General features: G+C 45.2%; 1 protein-coding gene across 1 annotated transcript in view; it reads left to right on the top strand.

Annotated features, from left to right (window-relative positions):
- KIAA1958 (KIAA1958 ortholog) overlaps positions 1–22,162 on the top strand; it is a 59,413-nt gene extending 37,251 nt beyond the window's left edge. The window contains exon 2 of the mRNA XM_064139911.1: positions 22,032–22,162. Coding sequence (XP_063995981.1) covers positions 22,032–22,162 — 131 coding nt within the window. The remainder of the gene's footprint in view (positions 1–22,031) is intronic.
- The last annotated feature ends 311 nt before the right edge of the window (positions 22,163–22,473 follow it).

The raw sequence follows: 22,473 nt of genomic DNA, 5'->3' as shown, positions 1-22,473 counted from the left end.
AGGCCATCCATCTGGTTACTGTTTGCCCAGCCCTGCCCTTTCATGGCAGCCATTTTACTGTAATACAGTTTAAAGCAGTCTTTCAAAGCCCATGCTGCTTTCTATGGGATTCCTTTGCCGTGGTGTTAGCATGTGCTGCAGTGCAGGGAGTCCTATGACAAGTAATTGCCTAGGAGTGCTCAGTCGTGGAGCTTTCCTTGGGGGGAAGTCTTTTGTCTCTGTTTCTCCCCAACTGGCATTCATCTCAGTGCTTCCCAGTAGCAGCTATTGCAGGATCTGACCTGCTTCCCCACCTTGCCTTTCCTGTGCTGCAACACAAGGCTGGGTATGAGCTGGCTTTTTTGGGGCAGCATATCTCTGCTTCCTGCCTCTCCTTCCGTGCCCAACCACCTCCCTTTAATGGGAAGAGCTGCCTTCAGCTTGTAGGGGATGGAAACCACCACAAGTTGTAGTTGCTTTGTGTCTCTGCTCAAGCCCACAAAGCAGAAAAACAGACCTTATAAGCAGGTTGGTTCTGACACTACTATCAGGTTCAGAGTATGGCAATGGTTCACATCTTCTGTGGGCATGCCCTAGGCACGCTGCTTCAGAGTTGACTGGTTTGTGTGGCCTATTTAGTGTGGTAATTCCACAATTATTCTTCTCTCTAGATGTGGACGTGCTGTGCTGCAAACAGCTCTTGAAAGTGCTGCTTCGTATTAGTGCTCTAATTCAGTCCCTATGCAGACCTTGGCTCCACTGGCAGGAGACAAAATGCACAGAAGAAAGAAGATAGGCATTCTTGGGTTTTGAGCTGAGAGGTCATAAAAAAACATTTCCCATGACATACTGAGCTGTCATTTGCCACAGTATTAGCATGCCAGTGTCAAGCCATTGCACTTGATGAGTCAATATTTCTAATACCCTTGGCTTAGCAGGGCATATCTACCCCTTTTGCTTGCCTGCTTTGGAGATAAACCGTGGAGGATGTGTGCCTGCTTTCATAGCCTTTGCGCTACAAGGGTGAGTTTCTTTTCTTTATAACATCTCTAGTAGCTCCATCTTCCAGTTGGTGTCATGGAGGCTGCTTGGCCAGAATATGAAATAATTGAACACATATGGCCAGAATATGATACCCAAGTGGTATCATAACCCCAAAATAAATTTATTGCCTTTGAGAACACATTTAGCACAACATGTTACCCAGTCTTCATTTGCAAACAGTTGCAAGGAGTCAAATGACCTGAGTTTAGTGGATGAAAGCCCTGGGAGGGTTGTTATCTCAATGGTAGGAAGACGCCTGATTGTAACCACTCTCATGGTTTGACCTCATGCTAGTGGGAAAGTAGATGTCACAGCTGCTGTGGCTCAGTTTGCAAGTGGCAACTCAGTTGCTTGTCGTTGTCTACTGGTGCTCCAAATGAGGGCGTCAAACCTGCTTCACCAGCAAATTCCAGTCTCACCATCGTGACGGGCAGCTTTCTTGGTTCTAAAACACAGCAGTGTAACCTCAAACTAGTGACACCAACGCTTACAAACCATTCTCTCTGCCTAGGCGAAGCATCGAGATGTGCCCGTAGCTCTCGGTACTGAATACTCTCATGCAAGCAGAAGCGCAGCTGGCAAAGCCCTATGCTGCTGCCGGCCAGTGTAGGCTATGAGTTGGTTGGGGTGGCTTACGGTGAAGCGCTGCATGCAGCTGGCTGCACTCCTGACTACACTGTGCTCCCACCTAAAAGCTGAGCTATTGGCCCACACTAAAGGTTGTGATTTCTATAAGATGAGGGTAGCAGGCTCCAAAGTGGGGCTCCCTTCTCTCAGTTTTTTGGTTGGTTTTTTTTTTCTTCTCTGCCACTCCTTTTTCTTTGTTCTGCTGTTGGACCTCTTTAGTGAGTCATTTCAGCTCACTAGCCCAGTAGAAAAAGGAAGAAGTCAGATAATGTTTGAATCTGATTTCACAGATTCGAATCTGCTTACAAACTGAGGTGCAGAGCCAGTGGGAGAGACAGAAGAAGGTATTCCTTTACCAGTGTCACACAGTCATCAAACTGGCAGCCTTGGAAACCCATTAAAAAGGTGATACAGACTGAGGCCCTTCTGAATCATTTGCAGACATATCGTTTGCCTTCAGAACCGTCTGCCAGCTTTTAAGAGATCTGCTTAGTGCTACCAAGAGCAAAATTTGGTCTTGAACTCAAGAAAGAGGCAGAGTGCCAAAGCACAGGCCTGCACACAGCGTGGAGGAGTCTGCAGCAGTGTGCACAGGCTTTCCCACATGGCCTTCTCATGACACCAAACCAGGAGTCAGACATGGGGATTACACATGAGTGCCACTGGACCAACCTGGGTGCAGCTGTGTGCAGCACATGTGCTTGGACCTATTAATGTGATTTGACATGAAACTGTTTACTGTAACAGCTGGGTGGAGCCATGGGCACTTGGGTGGCTTAAAACCTGGGTTAGTAGTCGCTTGTGCATGTGTTTATGGTATTGTGGGTTTGCACAATGTATATGAGTTCATACAGGTAGTTGGAACTGCAGTTACAGAACCAATAGAGTTACGGAATTTAAGGGGTTGGAAGGGACCTCCAGAGGTCACCGAGTCTGCCTCCCCCTGCCAAAGCAGGATCACCTAGGGCAGGCCATGCAGGAATGCATCCAAGCAGGTTTTGAAAGTCTCCAGAGAAGGAGACTCCACAACCTACCTTGGTCATCTTGTTCCCGTGCTCCGTCACCCTCACTGCAAAGAAGAGTTGAGGTGGAACCCACTGTGTTCTAGCTCATACCTGTTGTTTCTTGTCCTGCCATAAGGCACCACCAAAAAGAGACTGACACCTTCATCTTGACACCCACCCCTGAGACATCTATAATTGATCAGATCCCCTTGCAGCCTTCTCAAGGCTAAACAATCCCAGGTCTTTCAGTCTTTCTTCACAGGAGACATGTTCAAATCCCACAGTCATCCTCATAGCTCATCCGGACTCTCTGCATCAGATCCCCTGTGTCTCTTGAATTGGAGAGCCCAAAACTGGGCACAGTCTTCCAGCTGTGATCTCACCAAGGCAGAGCAGAGGGGCAGGAGAACCTCCCTAGATGTGCTCTTTTCTTAATGCACCCCAGGATGCCAGGAAGTCTTTGATATGTGGGTGTTCAAGCTGCCTGTCTAGTTTTCAGGTATTTATGCAACTAAATGTATTTTTAAGTGCAGGAGAGTGTGATACTGTTACGAACTACTTTGTAGACTACACTACAAGGAATATCTGAAATAACAGCACATCCCTTACTCATTTGCATAGTGCAATAATTCTGTGATGGCAACATCCAGGCTGTTGACATGTAGGTCAATCTAGCAACATCCCTCCCTGAAGAATATCGGCACTTTTGAGCTGTTGTGATTTTGGTTTAGAAGCTGCTGTGCAGTGGTATTCAGTCTACACCATGGCTGCCCTCTTAGAAAGCTGTGTAGAGAATGAGACGCGAGCAAGATGCTGTAGCACTGTGTGTGCTTGTCTCAGAAGTTTGTGACCACATCATGTTCTGCTGCTTGTGCAAGCAATGTGAGATGTGAAGATGGGGATTAGGAAGAGCAGGTGTGTGTCATTCTAGAGCAGGGGTCCTCAAACTACGGCCCCCCAGGGTCCTCGATCCAGCCCGCCGGTATTTACAGAACCCCCCAGCCCCACCTCCGCCGGGGACTCGGGGAGGGGGGGGACCAAGCAGCCGCTTCCTGCCCCTGAATCGGCTCCCTGGCCTCCCAGGCACCCGCCGGGGCTGGGCTGGAACCAAACTATAGTCCCCTACAGTGTCTGAGGGACAGTGACCGGCCCCCTGGTTAAAAAGGTTGAGGACCCCTGCTCTAGAGCCTTGGCCCTAAGGACTGAAACAGCCTTAACAGAAACCGAGATTCCTGTTGCACTAGGTTCCCTCCCTGCCCAGCTCATATTTACCCTTCCTTGTCATTGTGTCTGAGTACATCCCATAAGTGCATTGACTGACCTGACCAGCACATGTGATGCATGGCCTGATCATCCCTTCTGACAATTAGCTGCAAGTGACTGTGATGAACTGATTGATCTTCCCGATCCTCAGTATCCCTACGCCTCTCACGGTCTGTGGTTCTTAAAATACTCCCCTCTCCTGGCATCTGCACCGTGGGGCAAGGGGACCATTCTGTGCAGGGCAGCTCTTGGCCGAGAGCTCCCTCTCTGCTTACCAAGTGACCTTTAGCTTTGGGGATAACGCACTCAGGGCAGACTGCCTTGCGCTGGGTACGCGGGGCTCGTGGGATACTGTGCGCAAGCGATCAGGAGGCTCGCATCGCTCCTGTACAAGCACTCTTCCTTTCTCTTCTCTCCTGCTTTTTGTGAGAGCTTTCAGATCGTGAAATGAGACAGAAGTCACTCCTGAGTAGCAGACCAGGAATGCATCTGTATGCTGTTTGTCCTTCCACTGACATCTTTGAAACTGAAAGGACTCCTCCTCAACAGTACACAACTCATGGACTCACTCCATCTTCTCCTGTCATGTAGGCAACAGGGCATTGGGACCCCCTGACTGAACTCCCAGAGGCAGTGGGAATGCATAGGAAGAGCTTACAAGGCACAGAAATGTGATTTTATTTGCCTGAGATGAGCAAATTCATGCCTCTGGGTTAGAGTGGAGAAGGACTCAGCTCTTCACCATGGAACATGGAGGGAAGTGCATCTGCGCTTCTTAATGAGAGTTCCTTATTTCACGTTAGTGTGACGAGGTGGCTGCTCTGCTGTCTTTGAGAGAGGATGTATTTTCTTTTTTTTTTTTTGTTCTCTCTGCTTTTGTGTATGTGCTGAATCTGTGCTCTCAGAGCTGAGGAGAAGTGTGGAGAGAAGGCAGTCCAGCATAAAGGATGGCTATGTTACTAGCCGAAAAGAACTTGGACTTTACTTTCTGGTGACAGTCCCCATGTGCCGAGCTCTGCTTTGGGGTCAGGGTCATTACCACATCAGCTGGTGTCTCCTGGCAGATCCGGTGTTTCATTGCATAGTCAGCATGGTTGTTGCTGCACCACATTAAAAGAATCAAAACCCCTGGGGCAGCTTGCCAAGGACACCCCTATCAGCCAAGCTTCTGCAGACCAAGAAACGGGGGAGGCCTTAAGCACAAATAATGACCGTGTTTTCCCCGTGGACAGCATATGATGGATACATGGGGCCACTCCCCATCTCCCCGAGGGTTTTGGAAAGCTAAGGGCCACCAGGGACACCACTGTTACACCTCTTTCACAGCAGCATAATTTCAGATGGTGATGGAGTGCCCCTTCTGAGGACAAGCTGGGTTTCTCTGCGCCCCTGGTCCCAGGGTCCGTCTGAGTTAGCTGGGGCAAATTCAAAAGTGTGGGGGGGCGGGGTAACCCCCAAACCATCACAACTGTTTTGAGCTTCATTTGTGTGAACCAGGTGCTAGCTTGTTCCTCCCCACTGTACCATCTCTGGCTGAGGCCCTGCAAAGCTCTGCTGAAGGTGTCCTCCAGCACCTCAACCCTTCCTGGAAGTTAGCAGAGAGACATTTGCAGAGGTGACACCTGTGAGCTTATTGAAAAGTTTCATACTAGCCATTTGCTGGAACGAGTTCAAAGCAGTGGTGATGTCTAAAGCTTTAATTCCTAATCTGATAGCGAAAAAAAAAAATCAGTTTGGCACAAAATTTGCTCGTTACATGAACTAATGTTTTTTTAACATAGTCTTTGGAGCCTGTCCTCAGCAAGGATGTTTTTTTTCCCCCTCTGTTTTTCACTGGCTTGTTGAACATCAGTTGGTAATGCGGAGAAAATTCTATTTGTTTTGTTATACAGAATGCCATTAAATGAGTTGTCTGTGCATTGGGAAAGGGCTTAAACGTTCCACAGGGATTAGGGTGCTTTTGGCTGATGTTTTATTCTTACACTCAGCAGTCTCTGGGAAAAAAAAAAATCAGTACTTCTCAGATTTTAATTTGATCTTTCTTAATGAATAGAAATTTGTTGCACAGTGTTTAAGAGGCTGGTGAGGTAGGTGCTTGCTGTCATTGACATTCATTGGGGTGTAGTTTCAGTGTGGATGAGAAGAAATGTTTAGCACTCTCACAATGCCTTGGGAATCTACCTTTCTGGGGTTTGTTTACTACTGTTTTATACAGTCTGTAAGTGAGAAACAAGCAAATCAAATCAAAACAAAACAAACAACACTCTGAAAACGGCCAAGTGAAGGGGAAATAATGAAGAAAATGCAAAGGAAAGCTTTTGGACAAAAGTGCTGTATTATTTTTACACTAGAAAAATAAAATCTTGATATTACAGATACTAGCCCTGCCACTTCATCTGTTTTTTTTGTCAACAAAGATTACTCCAACACTTGTTATGCCTAGAATTTGGTCTGCTTTCTGAAGGCTGCATTTTGCTGGGACTGTTCTCCTTATTACTATGGCATGTTCTCATCTGACATACATCACAGCCTTAAGTAGTCCCTGGCCTGCACCACATTACTCCTGCCAGGAATCTTCTACTATTATGCATTTAATACACTTGCTATATACCAAATTTCCATCCTGAAAACAAGCCAATGCAGGAGGAACGTTTCAGCCTCTTTCTTCAGCAGTGGGTGCAAGCCATAGATGCAGAAGGCAAGACAGTAGTAACTGGCTTCAGACTGATTTTGATAACACTCCTGTAGGAGGACAAATCTCTTGGTGGCTTTGACTCTGAACCTGCACCAAACAATGCCCAGGTATAAATTACCTTTGTTTTTTTCATGATGCATTTGGCTCAGGTCTAGCAAGCTTTGTCTTCTGCAGGAGCTTTCTCACTGAGAATTGTAGGTGCAGAAATACCCACAGCATTCAGCAATACACAGAGAAAAAGTAACATGAAACTTCTTAATGGAGTCTGAAAGCTGTCAGAGGAAGAAGTGGTGAGACCTTGATTTTGCTCCCATTTGTGGCAGTGCTGGCAAGCAGTGTGGTGCTGCTGCCAGCGACGATATGGTGTTGGTTGTGCAGAGAACTCTGAGAAATGCATGCCCATGGTGCCTGCTTCCACTGAGTCGGCCTATAAACTGCATTTAGCTGTAAGCCTATGACTAGCCCCACTGGAGGAAATGGATCTGAAGTCTACAGGGAAGGATATCATTTGGCCATAGTTGAGTTGTCAGTGTTTTTTGTCTGTGTGTCCCATCTCTCAGGATCATCTTGAGACCTGTCAGGGTAGACCAAACGTTCAAGACGGGAAGAAAAAGAAGTGGCAGAGTATCTGAGTATGGTGAAGATAGGAGTGAAAGGCAGAGGGCAAGCCTGGCAAAAATGGAAATACTTGTGTTTTTTTTTTCTTAAGGAAGGCTAGCATAATCCTTATCCTTTAATATCCTGCTTTGTTTTTACACTGGAATTAGAAAATCTTTTGCATTTGTTTTAATTATCTTCTGGCTTAAGTCTGCCTTTGAAAAGCATTTTTGCTATGACAACCCTTGGTCTCATGGTGAGCAGTGCTAGGGAGAAACAGCTACAGTAAGTCTTTTATCTTTCCCTGCATGCAATGTTTAATCTTTCTAATCTTTTAATGTGAATGTTTTCTCCCATTTTGTAGACTGACAAGATTAATCCTGCTTCTCCCAAACCAGCAGCTGAAAAATATATCTTGCTTAAATAGAACCAAATTTCCACCTAACAATGCGAATTCTCCTAAGTGAACAATTTATTCTCCAAGTTAAACCTCTCTCTAAGGCTAACTTCTGCTCAGTGACTTTAAGGACAACTCAGCTTTTTAAATAAAAGTTTGTTAAAAAAATTAAATTTAAAAAAAAAGAGTAGATTCTGTTAATTCCCTTTTTGTTTTATGAGAAAAAGTCTCACTGTCTTGCCATATTATTATTATTATTAATAGTAATAATAATAATGATTCTATGCATTGTCTGATTCAGTGATGTTGCTGTTGAAACTTTGCATGTTTTCCAGGTGTTCTGACATTTGTACGTGTACGTGGTACTTGTAAAAATGCTAACCATTGCTGCTATGATCACCACTGTTGTAGGTAACTGAGAACTGTGCTATGAAGCTGTGCCAGTTAGCAGGGCTTTATTTTGTGTGTCATGGTAAGACTTTCTTTCTGCTGTTCCTTTCCTGTTTTAAGCCAGTAATTAGTGCCTTCTGTAGAAGGAATCAATATGTCGTGGTAGATGGGGGGGGTGCCAAACTTATATTATCTTGTTCTGCACAGATGATCACTTACCAGCTTGAAAATTTTAAAAAAAGAAATAAATAATAAAAAACCCACAAACTCTCCATCTTTCTTTATAGTGTCTCTTCATTAATCTTCATTTAGGGAAAAAATAACAACCAGCCTTTAATACCGAACTAAAAAGAATCCACCTTTCCCAGCAGCGCCTCCTGCAGAAGCAGTCTGCCAACTGTGAATGTGAGTGATACCCAAATGAATATGCAGTACCCAAATGCTCCCAAAGGATCCAGTGATTAGCTCAGCCTGTTGAAGTCTCTGCAGAGCATTCAAAGATGCTCTTTAATGAAAGCAGCTCCTCTTTGATTACCATCAGAAACTGTTAGCTGTAGTAACAGTTGTGAGCTTGCCCCTGTAAACAAATATCAGCCTGATCAAGTGATGGATTCCAGTCCTTGTTCCATACCCACTGCAGCCATAATTGCTGCCAAATGAAACTTGGATGTAATTCAAGCCCAAGATTCTTGGTTTTGTGCTTTCACAGTGCACAAACCTTGTTTATCAAAATTCTGACATTGCATTTGCAGTTCCTTCTCCACCCTCTGCTTAGAATCTGTCAGCATAGCAAATAGACAGTCACATACACATTCATTTTGGTTTTGATAAGATTGTGACAGGTGGAAATTGTAGCATACTGCAGTCGTGTGACAGAGACAGGCAGGAGAGAATTGCAAGATGTTTGTGTCTCGTGCATTTCCCAGCCGCCTGGCATGGTCAGCTGTACCTGGGCAAGTCTTAAAACACCAACCATCAGTTTTCCATCTATACTGCATCAGTTTTCCATCTCCACTGAGAGCTGAAAGCCTGTTACAGGTCTTTAAAAGGTTCCAAATCAGAACACCAAGCTGTCAGAAAACAAACAAACACAGAATTACAGAACTTTAGAGATTGGAAGGGACTTCCAGAGATCATCGAGTCCAACCCCCCTGTCAAGGCAGGATCCCCTAGGGTAGTTCACACGGGAACGCATCCAGGCAGGTCTTGAAAGTCTCCAGAGGAGGAGACTCCACAACAGTTCTGGGCAGCCTGTTCCAGTGCTCTGACACCCTCACTGTAAAGAAGTTTCTCCTCTGGCTGAGGTGAAACCTTCTGTATCCCGATTTGTAGCCATTGCTCCTGGTCATAGAATCATAGAATCATAGAATCACTTCTGATCACCAAAAAGAGATTGGCCCTGTCCACTTGACACCCACTCCTCAGATATTTGTATAAATTGATCAGATCTCCTCTCAGTCTACTCTTTCCCAGACTACAAGCCCCAGGGCTCTCAGTCTCTTTGTAGAGGAGATGCTCAAGTTTCCCAGTCATTCTTGTGGCTCCCTGCTGGACTCTCTCCGGCAGGTCCCTGTCTTTCTTGAAATGGGGAGCCCAAAACTGGACACAGTATTGCAGGTGTTGTCTCACCAAGGCAAAGTAGAGGGGGAGAAGAACCTCCCTAGACCTGCTGGACACACTTCCTGCTGCACCCCAGGATGCCATTTGCTCTCTTGGCCACAAGGGCACATTGCTGGATTCCAAGGTCTTTCTTCACGGAACTGCTTTCCAGCAGGGCAGCCCCCAGCCTGTGCTGGTGCCTATGACACTGGGAAAATCAGAGTGCCTTGACTCCATCCTTCAGGTGCTGGTCTAAAGTCTAAAGTCATCTCTTTTCTCCAGCAAGGCAGTTTACAGCCCATGTGGTGTAATACACTTTCAAACAAGAAGTTTATGTCTAAATTTTCAATGTAGCTGCTCCTTCTTGTGATACCAAAGACTTTTGCAAAAAAAGCAATATTAAAGGGATGCAGCCTGGAAATTGCTGCATGTAGTAGATCGCAAGCCAGCCCCCCACAAACTGATGAATTTGAAAACTCCAGCTGAAGATATAAACCTTGTTATTAGGGTGTTCAGGAGCCTTTTACAGAACCTCATTTCTCATGCCTTGGAGTGAGTAGGGATCTTTTCAGAAATGCTAGGCCCTTTCGTTGTGCCTCAAAAGTAACTTCTGAAGCTCCTTCTGCTAGATCAGAAATCATCTGAGGCCGCTTGTAATGTGTTTCTCCAGTGTTTTGCTTGTCTGGTGTCAATTTACATATCAGTGCATGCTTCCACTAGTAGGAGGTTTTGATTTTGCAGAACACCTACCTATGTGGCCCTAATAGTACCTATGCAAGGCAGTGGTATACTGTCTTGTTTCCTGCATATCTTCTGTTTGTAGCTATATCTGAGTCTCCATGGCCCCACCAGTTGCACTAATTGTTTTCCTGGTTGGTCTTCCTAACTTCTTCTGTGAGTTGGCCCAAATGCCAAAAAAAAGAAAACAGACAAAAAAGAGAGAAAAGCATAGATTTCTGCAGCACAGCAGCTGATTTCCACCACCCCACCCCCCCACCACCACCCCCACCCCTCCATTCTCTTCCATTGTGAACTAGATGGATCTGCATTGTCTTCAGCTTAGTTCTGAGTCAGAAGAGAGCTCAATATCCTTTATTTAGAACTTTGCATGCTGGCAACCCATTTACAGTTCTGCAGGTGGAGACCTGCCAGTAGGATTTAGCTTGCTGCCTAAGGCATGCCAGTCTCTAGAGGCTTTTGTTTGCTTTCCACCATGGGTCACTGGTTTCAAGACAGAATCTGGCTGATACTAATGGCGTGCTGGTGTAGGCACCACCTTCCAGTCACTGTGATGCCTTCAGTGTACACATTGTCAGTCCTGTAATTGCTCCTGTAATTGAATTATGTCTGAAGAGCAGTATGTTGCAGGACAAACTGTTTTATTTTTTCCCTTTCTTTCTCCCCTCCCTACCCCCACCTTTTTTTTTTTTTTTCAATCTCAAAATAAAAACCCAAAATAAAACCAAACAACAAACCAAACCCACACCAACTACATCAACAGAAAAATACCTCATCTGAGGATGCTGAAAGGAGCCGTGGGGAATCATCCATCCAAACTGACCCAGTGGAATTTGGAGACTTCAACATCTTTATTGGTGATCTGGACAAGGGGATTGAGTCCAGCATCAGTAAGTTTGCAGATGACACCAAGCTAGGAGCAGGTGTTGATCTGTTGGAAGGTAGGAGAGCCCTGAAGAAGGACCTGGACAGGCTGGGTGGGTGGACAGAGGCCAATGGGATGAGATTGAACAAGGCCAAGTGCAGGGTTCTGCACTTTGGCCACAACAACCCCAAGCTGCACTACAGGCTGGGGACAGAGTGGCAGGAGAGCAGCCAGAAAGAAAGGGATCTGGGGGTGCTGGTAGATAGTAGGCTGAAGATGAGCCAGCAGTGTGCCCAGGTAGCCAAGAGACCCAATGCCGCTTCCCCTGTACTCAACACTGGTCAGGCCACACCTCGAGTCCTGTGTCCAGTTCTGGGCCCCTCAATTCAAGAGAGATGTTGAGGTGCTGGAACATATCCAGAGAAGGGCAACAAAGCTGGTGAGGGGCCTGGAACACAAACCCTGTGAGGAGAGGCTGAGGGAGCTGGGGTTGTTTAGCCTGGAGAAGAGGAGGCTCAGGGCTGATCTCATTGCTGCTTACAACTACCTGAAGGGAGGCTGTAGCCAGGTGGGGGTTGGCCTCTTCTCCCAGACAACCAGCAACAGAACAAGGGGACACAGTCTCAAGTTGTGCTGGAGGGAAGTCTAGGCTGGATGTTAGGAGGAAATTGTTGGCAGAGAGAGTGATTGGCATTGGAATGGGCTGCCCAGGGAGGTGGTGGAGGCACAGTCCCTGGAGGTGTTCAGGAAAAGCCTGGATGAGGCACTCATTGCCATGGTCTGGTTCACTGGCTAGGGCTGGGTGCTAGGTTGGACTGGATGATCTTGGAGGTCTCTTCCAACCTGGTTGATTCTATGGTTCTATAATTCTATGACTTAGCCCCAGTCATAGTCAGCTATTTAAGGCAGAGACCTTAGCATGAGCAGCACTGTGTAATTTCCACTCTAAACGCAGTTTTTGGTACTCAGGGTCCCTTATTACATTGATCTCCTGCCCCTGCACTTGAGAGATTATATACACAACAATTTATTGGGGATGCATTTTAATCCCTCGAACTTTGCAAATTGAGAATATCTGAGGAGGAGGGAGAGGTAACTAAATCATTTCTTGAAAGTGTGAGCAAATTTGGCAGTTACCTTCCATTTCCAGAGCTACCTGTACAATCATTACCCTCAGATTGCTCTCTTTTTTGGGAGTTGCACAGCGACCTGAGAAAAACGAGCAAAAAGGCTTTACTGCTGTAAGTGAGGAAAGATTCCACAACTTGCTTTGCTCCCCAGATCCCCAGATGTGTTTCCAGAGCTATAATCCTTTCATCCATCAGCTGGATAAGTTTTGACCCATGTGGGTGCCATTTCTGCAGTGTAGTTTTAGGAAGAAAACTTCATGCAGGGTAAGGACCTTCTCAGGTGAAGCCTGATATGGTCAACAAAGTGGTCTGTCAGGTGTGCCAGCTGAGAACTGATTTTCAGTTGTGGCTTTTTTTTGTTTGGTTGTTTGCTTTTATCCTGCTGCACTCCACTCTTCATTAATTGAGACTGGGTAAACAAATGTATGTTGTACTACTGTCTGCCACACTTCAGCCAGATGTCTGCCTGAAAAAGGTCCTTTCAGTGTTGCAGTACAAAAGTGCACTCAGTATGAAGGAAATAAAATTAAGAGGGTTGGGTTTTTTTCCTCTTTAATGGTATTTGAGTTTCATCCCTTCCTCAGCTGACAGATAATTAGGCTTTTGAAAAGAATGGGTTCAGTCATGTGCCAATTAGAGTATGACATTCACTTTTACTGATCCAACCACTCCAAAGATGTTCTGATCTTTACTGCACTTCAGCTCTGTTTTTTATTCCCTTATGATAATCATTAAGAAGTCTGGTTCTGCTGCATTAGAGATTGATTTCATTGTCTGCACATACAGCATTTGCTGCTGTTGCAGTGTGGCATGTCATTCTTGGGTTTCTTTTGTTTTGTTTTGGTTTAAATTTGTATTGGTATGGCCTTAAAGAATTAAAGGTGATTTAAAACATTATCAAGATAGTCTTTGATGTCTGTGCAAAGTGCATGCCTTATTCACAGTATTTTGTCTGTAATTAGGTGCAGCAAACAATTCTCATGTATTTAATAAACTGTTTTCTGCAAAGCTGACTGCTTGCTGTAATCAAGTGAAAACAATTTACTTGGCACTTTGAAGAACATTGTATGAAAAGAGCATAGCTTTCTCTCACACTTTTCAAGCATCAGCAATAGCTGGGAAGTTCCCATGGACCTGTGATGCTTTTCATTTATCAGGGCACTGATAGGCTCACCAAGAAATAGTTGCTGTCATGCACTCTCTAACTTATGAGGTCGTGCTTCAGAAAAGCATTTAAACAATTGTTTAAGACCTTCCCTGCTCAGGAATGTACTTAGAAGCAAGCATGACTTGAGCCGTTGAGGTGCTGGAACGTCTCCAGAGAAGGGCAACAAGGCTGGTGAGGGGTCTGGAACACAAACCCTATGAGGAGAGGCTGAGGGAGCTGGGGTTGTTTAGCCTGGAGAAGAGGAGGCTCAGGGGTGACCTCATTGCTGTCTACAACTGCCTGAGGGGAGGCTGTAGCCAGGTGGGGGTTGGTCTCTTCTCCCAGCCAACCAGCAACAGAACAAGGGGACACAGTCTAAAGTTGTGCCGGAGGGAAGTCTAGGCTGGATGTTAGGAGGAAGTTGTTGACAGAGAGAGTGATTTGTATTGGAATGGTCTACCCAGGGAGGTGGTGGAGTCATCATCCCTGGAGGTGTTGAAGAAAAGCCTGGATGAGGCACTTAGTGCCATGGTCTAGTTGATTGGCTAGGGCTGGGTGCTAGGTTGGACTGGATGATCTTGGAGGTCTCTTCCAACCTGGTTGATTCTATGATTCTATGATTCACACATAATCTCACCTCAGTAGGACTGAAAGCCTACATCCTGAGAGCCTTTTGGAATTAACTTTCCTGAACCTCAGCTGGCTACATTAATGCCAAGGCCCAGTTTGTCTTGAAATTATTCATTTTGCATTTAGAGTTTCAGCAGTAAGGCCTGCTATCCATATAGGTGTTCTTTTTTTAGTGTTCATCTAGCGTGGTACTAAATAGGCATCCAAGGATATTTATGCATCTTTTAAGAGAATTGCTTGTCAGGCCTGAGGTGTTCTTCATTCAAGAGGTTTATAAAATTAAAGGACCAAAAAAATGAAGTGAATAAATCCCCTATGTTGTGAGAGATGAACAGTCCAGGTGGAAAAATCTCTCCAGAGCTCCAGCTATATCCTACTGAGTTGCTATTCGTGGGATGACAATCGTGTTGGAGAAGGTCAGAGTATCTCAGGTTCTGCCAAAGGAACACGAGAAACAGGAAAAAGTGAAATGCCTCAGCTAAGTGGCATCACAGATGAGGGACACAAGAGCATGTGTGCTAGTTTGAAGCAAGTTAGAATGTTTTGGTGAGAAGAACTAGATTACAGGCTGTGGAAAGAAAACGGTGGTGATGTCTACTTCACTCACAGGCTTGCTGAGAAACATAGGAACAAGAAATAAAAGCATTAGATAACCACTCTCACTGGGGCTGCTGGTTGGGTTGCATCCCTCTAACCTCACCCTCCATTTTGGACTAATCCACTTTGCTTCCTGAGCCTCTGACTGAACCTCTATTCTTCCTTGGGACTGGGGTAAGATTGAGAGGGGCAGGGGGAAGGTGCAGGGGTGGTTGAGAGTCCCCTTCTGAGGACTCAGGTTTCTGGGAGGGGAGTTGTGCTTCTGTATTACCTTTTACCTTGTATATTTCTGTATGTAACTATATATACTGTAAATATCTGCTTGTATATTGATCCAGCTGTAAATAAATAGCTTCATTCATATTTCCAGAGCTGGCTGAGTCTAGTCTGGGGGATTTCTAAAGGGGGGAGGGCAGGGAACACCCAAACCATCACAGCATGACTTCATCCAGATATTCTGGGTCTGCATTTCCATCACCTGGAAAATTCTGCTAGATAAATCCCTTTCGAGCTGCTTGGTGCTAGAAGTGGGATTTTGTCTTGTTGCTCACCACATCAGCATGTAAAAGGGGCTGTGCCAGCCCTGGTTCCATCTGAGACATAGCAGAATTTTCTTTCTTAGTAGCTATAATAGTGCTGTGGGTTTTATTCAATATGAGAAAAATGTTGATAACAGGTTTTAAGTTGTTGCTAGGAAATCAGTGATGTTTCAGCTTCCCATATTTTGCTAGTGGGCAGAAGCACAAGAAGCTAGGAAGGAGCAAGTCCAGGGCAACTACCCAGGCTTGCCTAAAGAGTATTCCATACCATCATGCTCAGAGGGGAAGTTGGCCAGTGAGGACAGGCTGCTGCTTGGGTATCAGTCAGCAGGTGGTGAGCAATAGTATTGTGTATCACTTGTCTTTTATTTCTCCCTCTTTTAGTTTATTGTTAGCATATTTTATTGTTACCCTTATTATTATATTTTACTTTAATTATTAAACTGTTCTTAACCCAAGAGTTTGGAGGGATTTTTTTCCAGTTCCCTTCCCCATCCTACTGGGAGGAGTGAGCAAGCAGCTACGTGGTGTTCAGCTGCTGGCTGCAATTAAACCATGACAATGTCAAAGCACCTGCTTTGCTTTCTACCCTGTAGAAAGAAAAAGAAATGCCTTTGAATGAAGAGACAGGGAAGTGATGTATGGAGAGGTGATGGTCAGGGGTTACCAGGTGCTTTTGCTGTCTGTTGCAAATGCACAGTAAACCTGTTCATTTAAACTCCATATCTTGGATTAAGTTGTCTTCACAGAGGTTGAGGATTATGTTTTCCTTTGGTCTGAAAGAGTGTATGCAGATGATTGAGGGTTAAAGTGGTTTGTTCAACTGAACAAACTAGTGAAGTCCTGGTAATCCTGCTGCTTCCACTTTTCCCTGTGTACTCTGATTTCACCCAGATAGTCACTTTCAGAACTGCTGTGGTTCCATGGCCCATCAGATGGCTGCATATCCTCTCCTCCTCCTCTCATAGCCAAGGGTAACCAGCAGCAGTGCACACAGGTTATAGGCAGCCTTGCAGGTTCATGCCTTACTAGCAAACAGGTAGGCAAACAGCACTGAGGAATTTGGCTCAAGCAACCTGGAGTGCTTCCTCAGCATGATCTCACAAATATGATGAAGTTTCCTGGTTTCAGCTGAATATATCTGAACATTGTGCTTGAGAGACTCCTTAGGGATGTCTCTTCAGAAAATCATGAGTTCAACTGCAGGACTATCATGACGTGGAAATGACTCTGAGATATTATGGCATATTGCTTCTTCAGACAGGCTTTAGAGGTGGCAAAGTGGGGTCTGTAACTCACTGGTGGTTTTGCTCTCCCAAATGCACCAAAGACAAATGGGTATCAGCAGCTATCCCTGGAAAGGTCTGCAAGATTTCTCTTTAGAGTAGACCAATGGCTTACAATCGTAGCACACTTAAGACAAAGTCCTGCATGTAGAATTATTTTTCATCTCAGAGCTCCTTGTGTATATACAACTGCAGCTCTTTTAGTTATGGTCCCCATGCAAAATGGGAAACAGAACAAGAGTGTAGAAAAATCTGCTTCTAAGGTATACCCAGGGAAGGGCAGGCAGAAGCGTTGAGTGCTGAGAAGACAGGATGAAGCCATTAGCCCTGTAATACAAGACTACACCATTCACTCATCTGCATTTGGGAGGAGATTCCTGTCTGAACCTTGGTGAGGGACACTCTGAAACGTTGTTTGGGCCTCATAGTGGACAGATGTTTTCATGTGCAGAGGGTTGCCTAAAGGAATTGTTGAGCAGACAAGCATTGCCCATCCTACCAATGGAGCTAAGCTGCATCCTTTGCAATGCTGTCTGCTGCTGGGGGTATTTTCTCTCCACAACATCTGTGCCCTACAGGCTCCTGGGTCTGGAACCTCTTCCAGAAGAGAGGCTGATTACATGGTTGTAAAATGTTGTCATCAAGCTGTTCAGAAGATCAACAGTTAGTCAGGCCACACTTGTGCTGTGTCAAATGTGCCTGAAAGCCATCAAAGAGTAGAGGAGGGTCTATGTGCTAGCCTGGTGAGAACCAGGTGGCCCCTAAACATCATCTGAAATCTCTGCTGTTTCTGGACAACAGTGGTATCTGCCAGGAGGCTTCAACACATGCCAGTGTCTTTGCAGCCTGGGCTAGCACAAAAATTAGTAAAGGCCAGTTCAAGAAGAGTAGAATCTGGAGATTTTAGGAATGTCCAGATATGGCAGAGATATTTATTGTTATGTAGCATAGATGAATGGGGGAGTAACATGCTTGTTTCCACTGAGAGAGGATGAAAAGTCCCCTGGCTTTTCTGATGTAGTGCCACAGAGATGGTGACTGCTAATTTGCATCCTGAACAGCAATAGGCATTGAGTGAAGAACTGCCTTTGCTCTAGGGGAAGTAATGCAGAGATGCAAAAGGAAATCAGATCTGAGACCTCGCCGGTTCTGATAGCAACTTTCTAGGTGATCTGGCAGTCCTCCCTTTCTTCCCTCACCAAACACAGCTCCAGTCCTCAGCGTGGAGAAGAGCATTAGGTTTCTAGACATTTACCATGTGCATTTCAACTTAAAAGGTCTGGCATGGAGCACCTCCAAATCATCAGATAACAGCGTGATTGCCTGCACAGAGGTAGGGTGTGTGCATGTTCTGGCAAGCAGTGGCACACATAACTGTTTCTTTCCTGTATGATGCATCATCTCAGTGACAGGAATTTGGCAAGAGAATTTGCCTACACAGATGGCTGTGCAGTGTGATTTTGCAGGATTTCTACCACGAGTGTGACACCAGAGGATCCAAACACATAGAGGACGTTCTCAAAGGAACCAAGGCGCTCAAGTGTTGCACATTCACAGAGCAGCCCACATGCCTGAGGTGATTTTGAAAATAGGCTCTCAAGTAAGCCCCAGGAAGAGTGAGGGTGGGGGAAAATATCAGGGGTGAGGAAGCAGGACTCAGATTCAGGTATAAGATCTCCTCTGTGTTTCTTAGTCACTCATGCCATACCTACAGTGGTGCAGAGTCAGGACTTGCTTTCTCAAGGCTGCCTGTGAATTAAGCACGCAAAAATGTGGCCTTGTGGGACTTCATCCAGAGCCTGCAAGTGTTGATGTGTTTACAGCCCAGAGTACCACTGTCTGCAAGGCCTCTCTGGGCATGAGAAGTGTGTTTCTGGCTGCTTAATGCTTTTCTTAATTCTGTTCAGCAGGTCCCAGTGGGAGCTCCTGTCCATGCTTAGTAAGGCTGTCAGTTTTGTTAGCATCTTCTGGTGTTTCCCAGCACCTCAACTGAGCACTCCATGAAGCGTTCAGGCGTCACTCAAAACCCTTAGAACATCATCCAGCTGCTGACAGGCAATGTTGGGCAAAGAACTTTGTGGTTTGGTGTGCAGCTGCTAAAGTCAGCAAAGAAAGCAGCATGGGAGTATTCCTATCTTCGAGCAGAGCCTGTGCACTGGTGCACTTTGGAACCAAGACGTCAGCCTTCTCCAGGACTCCTCCACTCTACACAATAATAAAAGGGACAAACTGTTTTTTTTCCTGGACAAATTAAAGAAAACACTTACTATGCTGATCAGAAAAAAAAGAGAGAGAAGCAAGGATGATCTATTTCCTGCAAGAGTGCCTTCTGATGATGCAGCACCCTTACAGATGGTAGCTGATAACAACACTGCCACCACTGCATCATCAGTTTATGTCGTTTCTATTTTTGCTAAGCTAAGACTGGCTTTCTGCAACTATTAGAGCTGCACACTGCTCACAGAAGCCATCGATTCATGATCTGGCCACACATTTCAAGCCTTCAAGCAACTCATTCCAACTTTTGCAGTTTGAGTTCATGAGGGCAAGGTGTCTAGTGGTAAGAAAATGAAAAAGGTGATCCAGACTTTAGCAAGCATCACTGTACATAAGGTATGAATTATCCCTGAATGGTTATCTCTCTATCCTGTTCCAGTGTAGCACTTTGCTCACTGTTCCAGGGCTGAAGTAGCACTAATACCAAGCTGTTATTAGCTGAAGTTGTTCAGCCTGGAGAAGATAAAGCTCTAGAGAGACTTAATAATGGCCTTCCAGTACCTAAAGAGGGGCCTACGAGAAGGATGGAGAGAGACTGTTCACAAAGGCCTGTACTGATAGGATGAAGGGCTTCAAACAGCTTCAAATTAGAGAAGAGAAAATTTAGGTTGGATGTTGGGAACAAATTCTTAACTGTGAGGGTAGTGGAACACTGAAACAGGTTTCCCAGGGAGGTAGCTGAGGCTCCATCCCTGGAAACACTCAAGGTGAGGCTCAACAGGGCTCTAGGAAACCTGATCTAATTGAGCATCCCCCTGCTTACTGCAGAAGGGGTCGGACCAGATGACCTTTGGAAGTCTCTTTCAATCCAGACCATGCTATGATTCTGTATGGCTCCATGTTGCTATTAAGACTATCAACTATCAGAGCTCAGCTCAAACCAGATGCCCCAGTTTTGAAAACCTGTAGAAATGAGGATCTGTAACTTCATTTTCTAGTACACAGGGCTTCCCTTGCCTTGGGAAGCCAGAAGCAATCCAAGTCTCTGTCTTCAGCTGTGGTTCAATAAATTGCTTGAATGATAAAGCGATTCAATAAATGGCCACCATAATTTTCAAACTAAGTACTGTCAGAAATTAATTAATCCCTGTGGGATTAATTGCAGTGTGAGAACTTCCGTGAGGCTGGTGCTGTTATATCACCCAGGGCAACTGGCATTACATAGTCTGGCAGTTTGAGCCAATGTACCTTTAAGAAAACAGCAATTACCAACCTCCAGAAGCTGAAGAGTTCCAGGAGGTGTATCAGTGTCCTGGTTTACAGTATCACAGTATCACCAAGGTTGGAAGAGACCTCATAGATCATCAAGTCCAACCCTTTACCACAGAGCTCAAGGCTAGACCATGGCACCAAGTGCCACATCCAATCCTGCCTTGAACAGCTCCAGGGACGGCGACTCCACCACCTCCCCGGGCAGCCCATTCCAGCGTGCAATGACTGGACTGCCATGAGCCACAAGCCACTCAAGACCAGAGGACAGGAATGATATTGGCTCCTTTTGGGGAGCAAAATGAAAAAATGCTGCACACTGGTTGGAAGTTTAAATGGAGATTCTGTTGACAAGCATATATATATATATATATATATATATATATATATATATATACAGAAGATACTCAGATAGAATTAATGCATTCACAAACCAGGCCAAGCCTACCAGACCCAAACCTTCTAGAATTCTCCACCCTTTCCAACCTCAGCAGGCCTGAGAGTAGGCCAGAACTGCCCAAGAACTGGACACAATATTCCAGATATGACCACACTAGGACAGAATAGAAGTGGAGGAGAACCACTCTTCACCTGCTAGCAACAACCAGGACCCTCAGGTCCCTCTCCTCTGCATTGTTCTCCTGTAGGTCAGCCTATGCTGATACATGAGGTTGTTCTTTCCCAGAAGCAAAATTCTACACTTGCCCTTGTTGTAGTTTGTGAGACCTCTCCCCCTTGACAGGCTTGCACCATGATGTGTGTTTTTCACATGTGTTCTCAGCATAACGTGTATTTTTCCAGCCATCTTTCTTGCATGCTTCAGGAGGAGGACCTGAGCTGTCAGTGTTCCACAGACTACAGACCAAGGACTGCTGTTTCAGAAGTGTCCAGAGCTCAGAGGATCAGACAACATACTTATATTGTTAGCCTCTGCATGGTGCACCTACTCAGCTTTCAAGCTTGTTTTGCATGCCGTGGACTCCTCAGTTGGTTTTATGCTGCTCCTTTATCTTTCATATACTATACTAAGAGCAAAAGCTGCAACAATGAAAATCTCTTTTTAAAACCACTTCTCTGTGCAGAGTTACACCTCTGCATCTGCATGAATAGGCAGGTATGGCTGCAGAATTGAGGGTTAGAAGGAGAAATCCAGCATCTCTCTTCTCTTGGGTGTACCACACTTGCACTTACCCTGCCACACTAAGACGGTCACCAGGGGGATAATGAGCTCAGTGCACAGATGCTCAGAGCAACCTTTCACAGCTAACATGCACTGAGCTGCAAAGTCTATTAGCTTCAGCTCTGTAAAAAGTAGAGTTAAAATATAGTGGTTATAATAAAATTATAGTGGTACCATAAAAATGTATTACTCTTTCATAAAGGGTATTAAGTGCCTACACATCTATAAAAAGGTTCCACATCAACCCTCTGCTTTCAGTTCCTGCCTGTGGGGCTGAACCTCTCCTTTTTGGAATGAACACTCCATGTCTTCACTTAGATCATGGTCCACTGAAGCAATGGGTTCTGACTCTCTTCTGCCTACCAAGGAGCAGAAAGGGGATACGAGTGGAAAAGCCTACATGCTTATCATTGCCTGTCCAGCTTGCAGACACCCTTGGAGGAGTGACGCACTGGAAGCACAGAGTTAGGCTGTGTGTGAATAGGATAAGTTTTTATCCTGCTTCATGAGTTGACTAAAGGAGCAAACCTTGCCTTTGTTGCCTTCCTACTGTTTCTACCACAAGGTAAAGTATGTTGTGTTACTATCTCTGTTGCTGCCTCTATGTGAAAGTACATTTTTGGTTTGCAGCAGCTTTAGGGTGACCTTATGTTGGTGCTACTCATGCTCTATCTGAGTTTTCAGTACACAAACTCATGAGATTCATTATGGAAGTGCTGTGGTTTGCCTTTCTTAAATTCCTCCCATTGTGAAAGCCATCAGGTTGCTCTTAGCCAGAACTGGTGACAGCATCTCACTAGGACAAGTGAGTTTGATCTTCTTTCTTTTTTTCCTCTAGCCTATTTGACTAAGCTCAACAAGTTTCCTGTCTCTAATTTCGTTGACCTCCTCAAATACCTGTGCTTTAGTGCTGTGAGCCACAACACCACCAAGGCTACAATCTGTGCTCTCAACCTGTGGACACACTGACCAAAGGGCTCTGAGATGACACAGACATCAGTAAGCTTAGAAAGCTGTGTAAAATACTGTGGGGTTTTGTTTGCTTGTTGTTTGTTTGTTTGTTTTGGTTTTCAATGTGATGGGAGACAGCCCTTCTGGTCAAATGAAGTTACCATGAAGTTTGAAAGGAGATGGGGTTTCAGCATCATTTAGCATCTCTGTGGTCTTGGAGACCTTCTAAGCGTCTCTTACTAAAGGTGTAACCTTTTCTAATTCACACTCTGTTGCTTTCATGGATGAACTTGGGAACCCAGGGTGATACTAAAGATCTCCATATTCAT

The sequence above is a fragment of the Pogoniulus pusillus genome, chromosome Z (assembly GCF_015220805.1).
Source record: "Pogoniulus pusillus isolate bPogPus1 chromosome Z, bPogPus1.pri, whole genome shotgun sequence".
Lineage (NCBI taxonomy): Eukaryota > Metazoa > Chordata > Aves > Piciformes > Lybiidae > Pogoniulus > Pogoniulus pusillus.
Note: the sequence above shows the minus strand (reverse complement) of the source record. Positions and strands in the feature narration are given on the sequence as shown.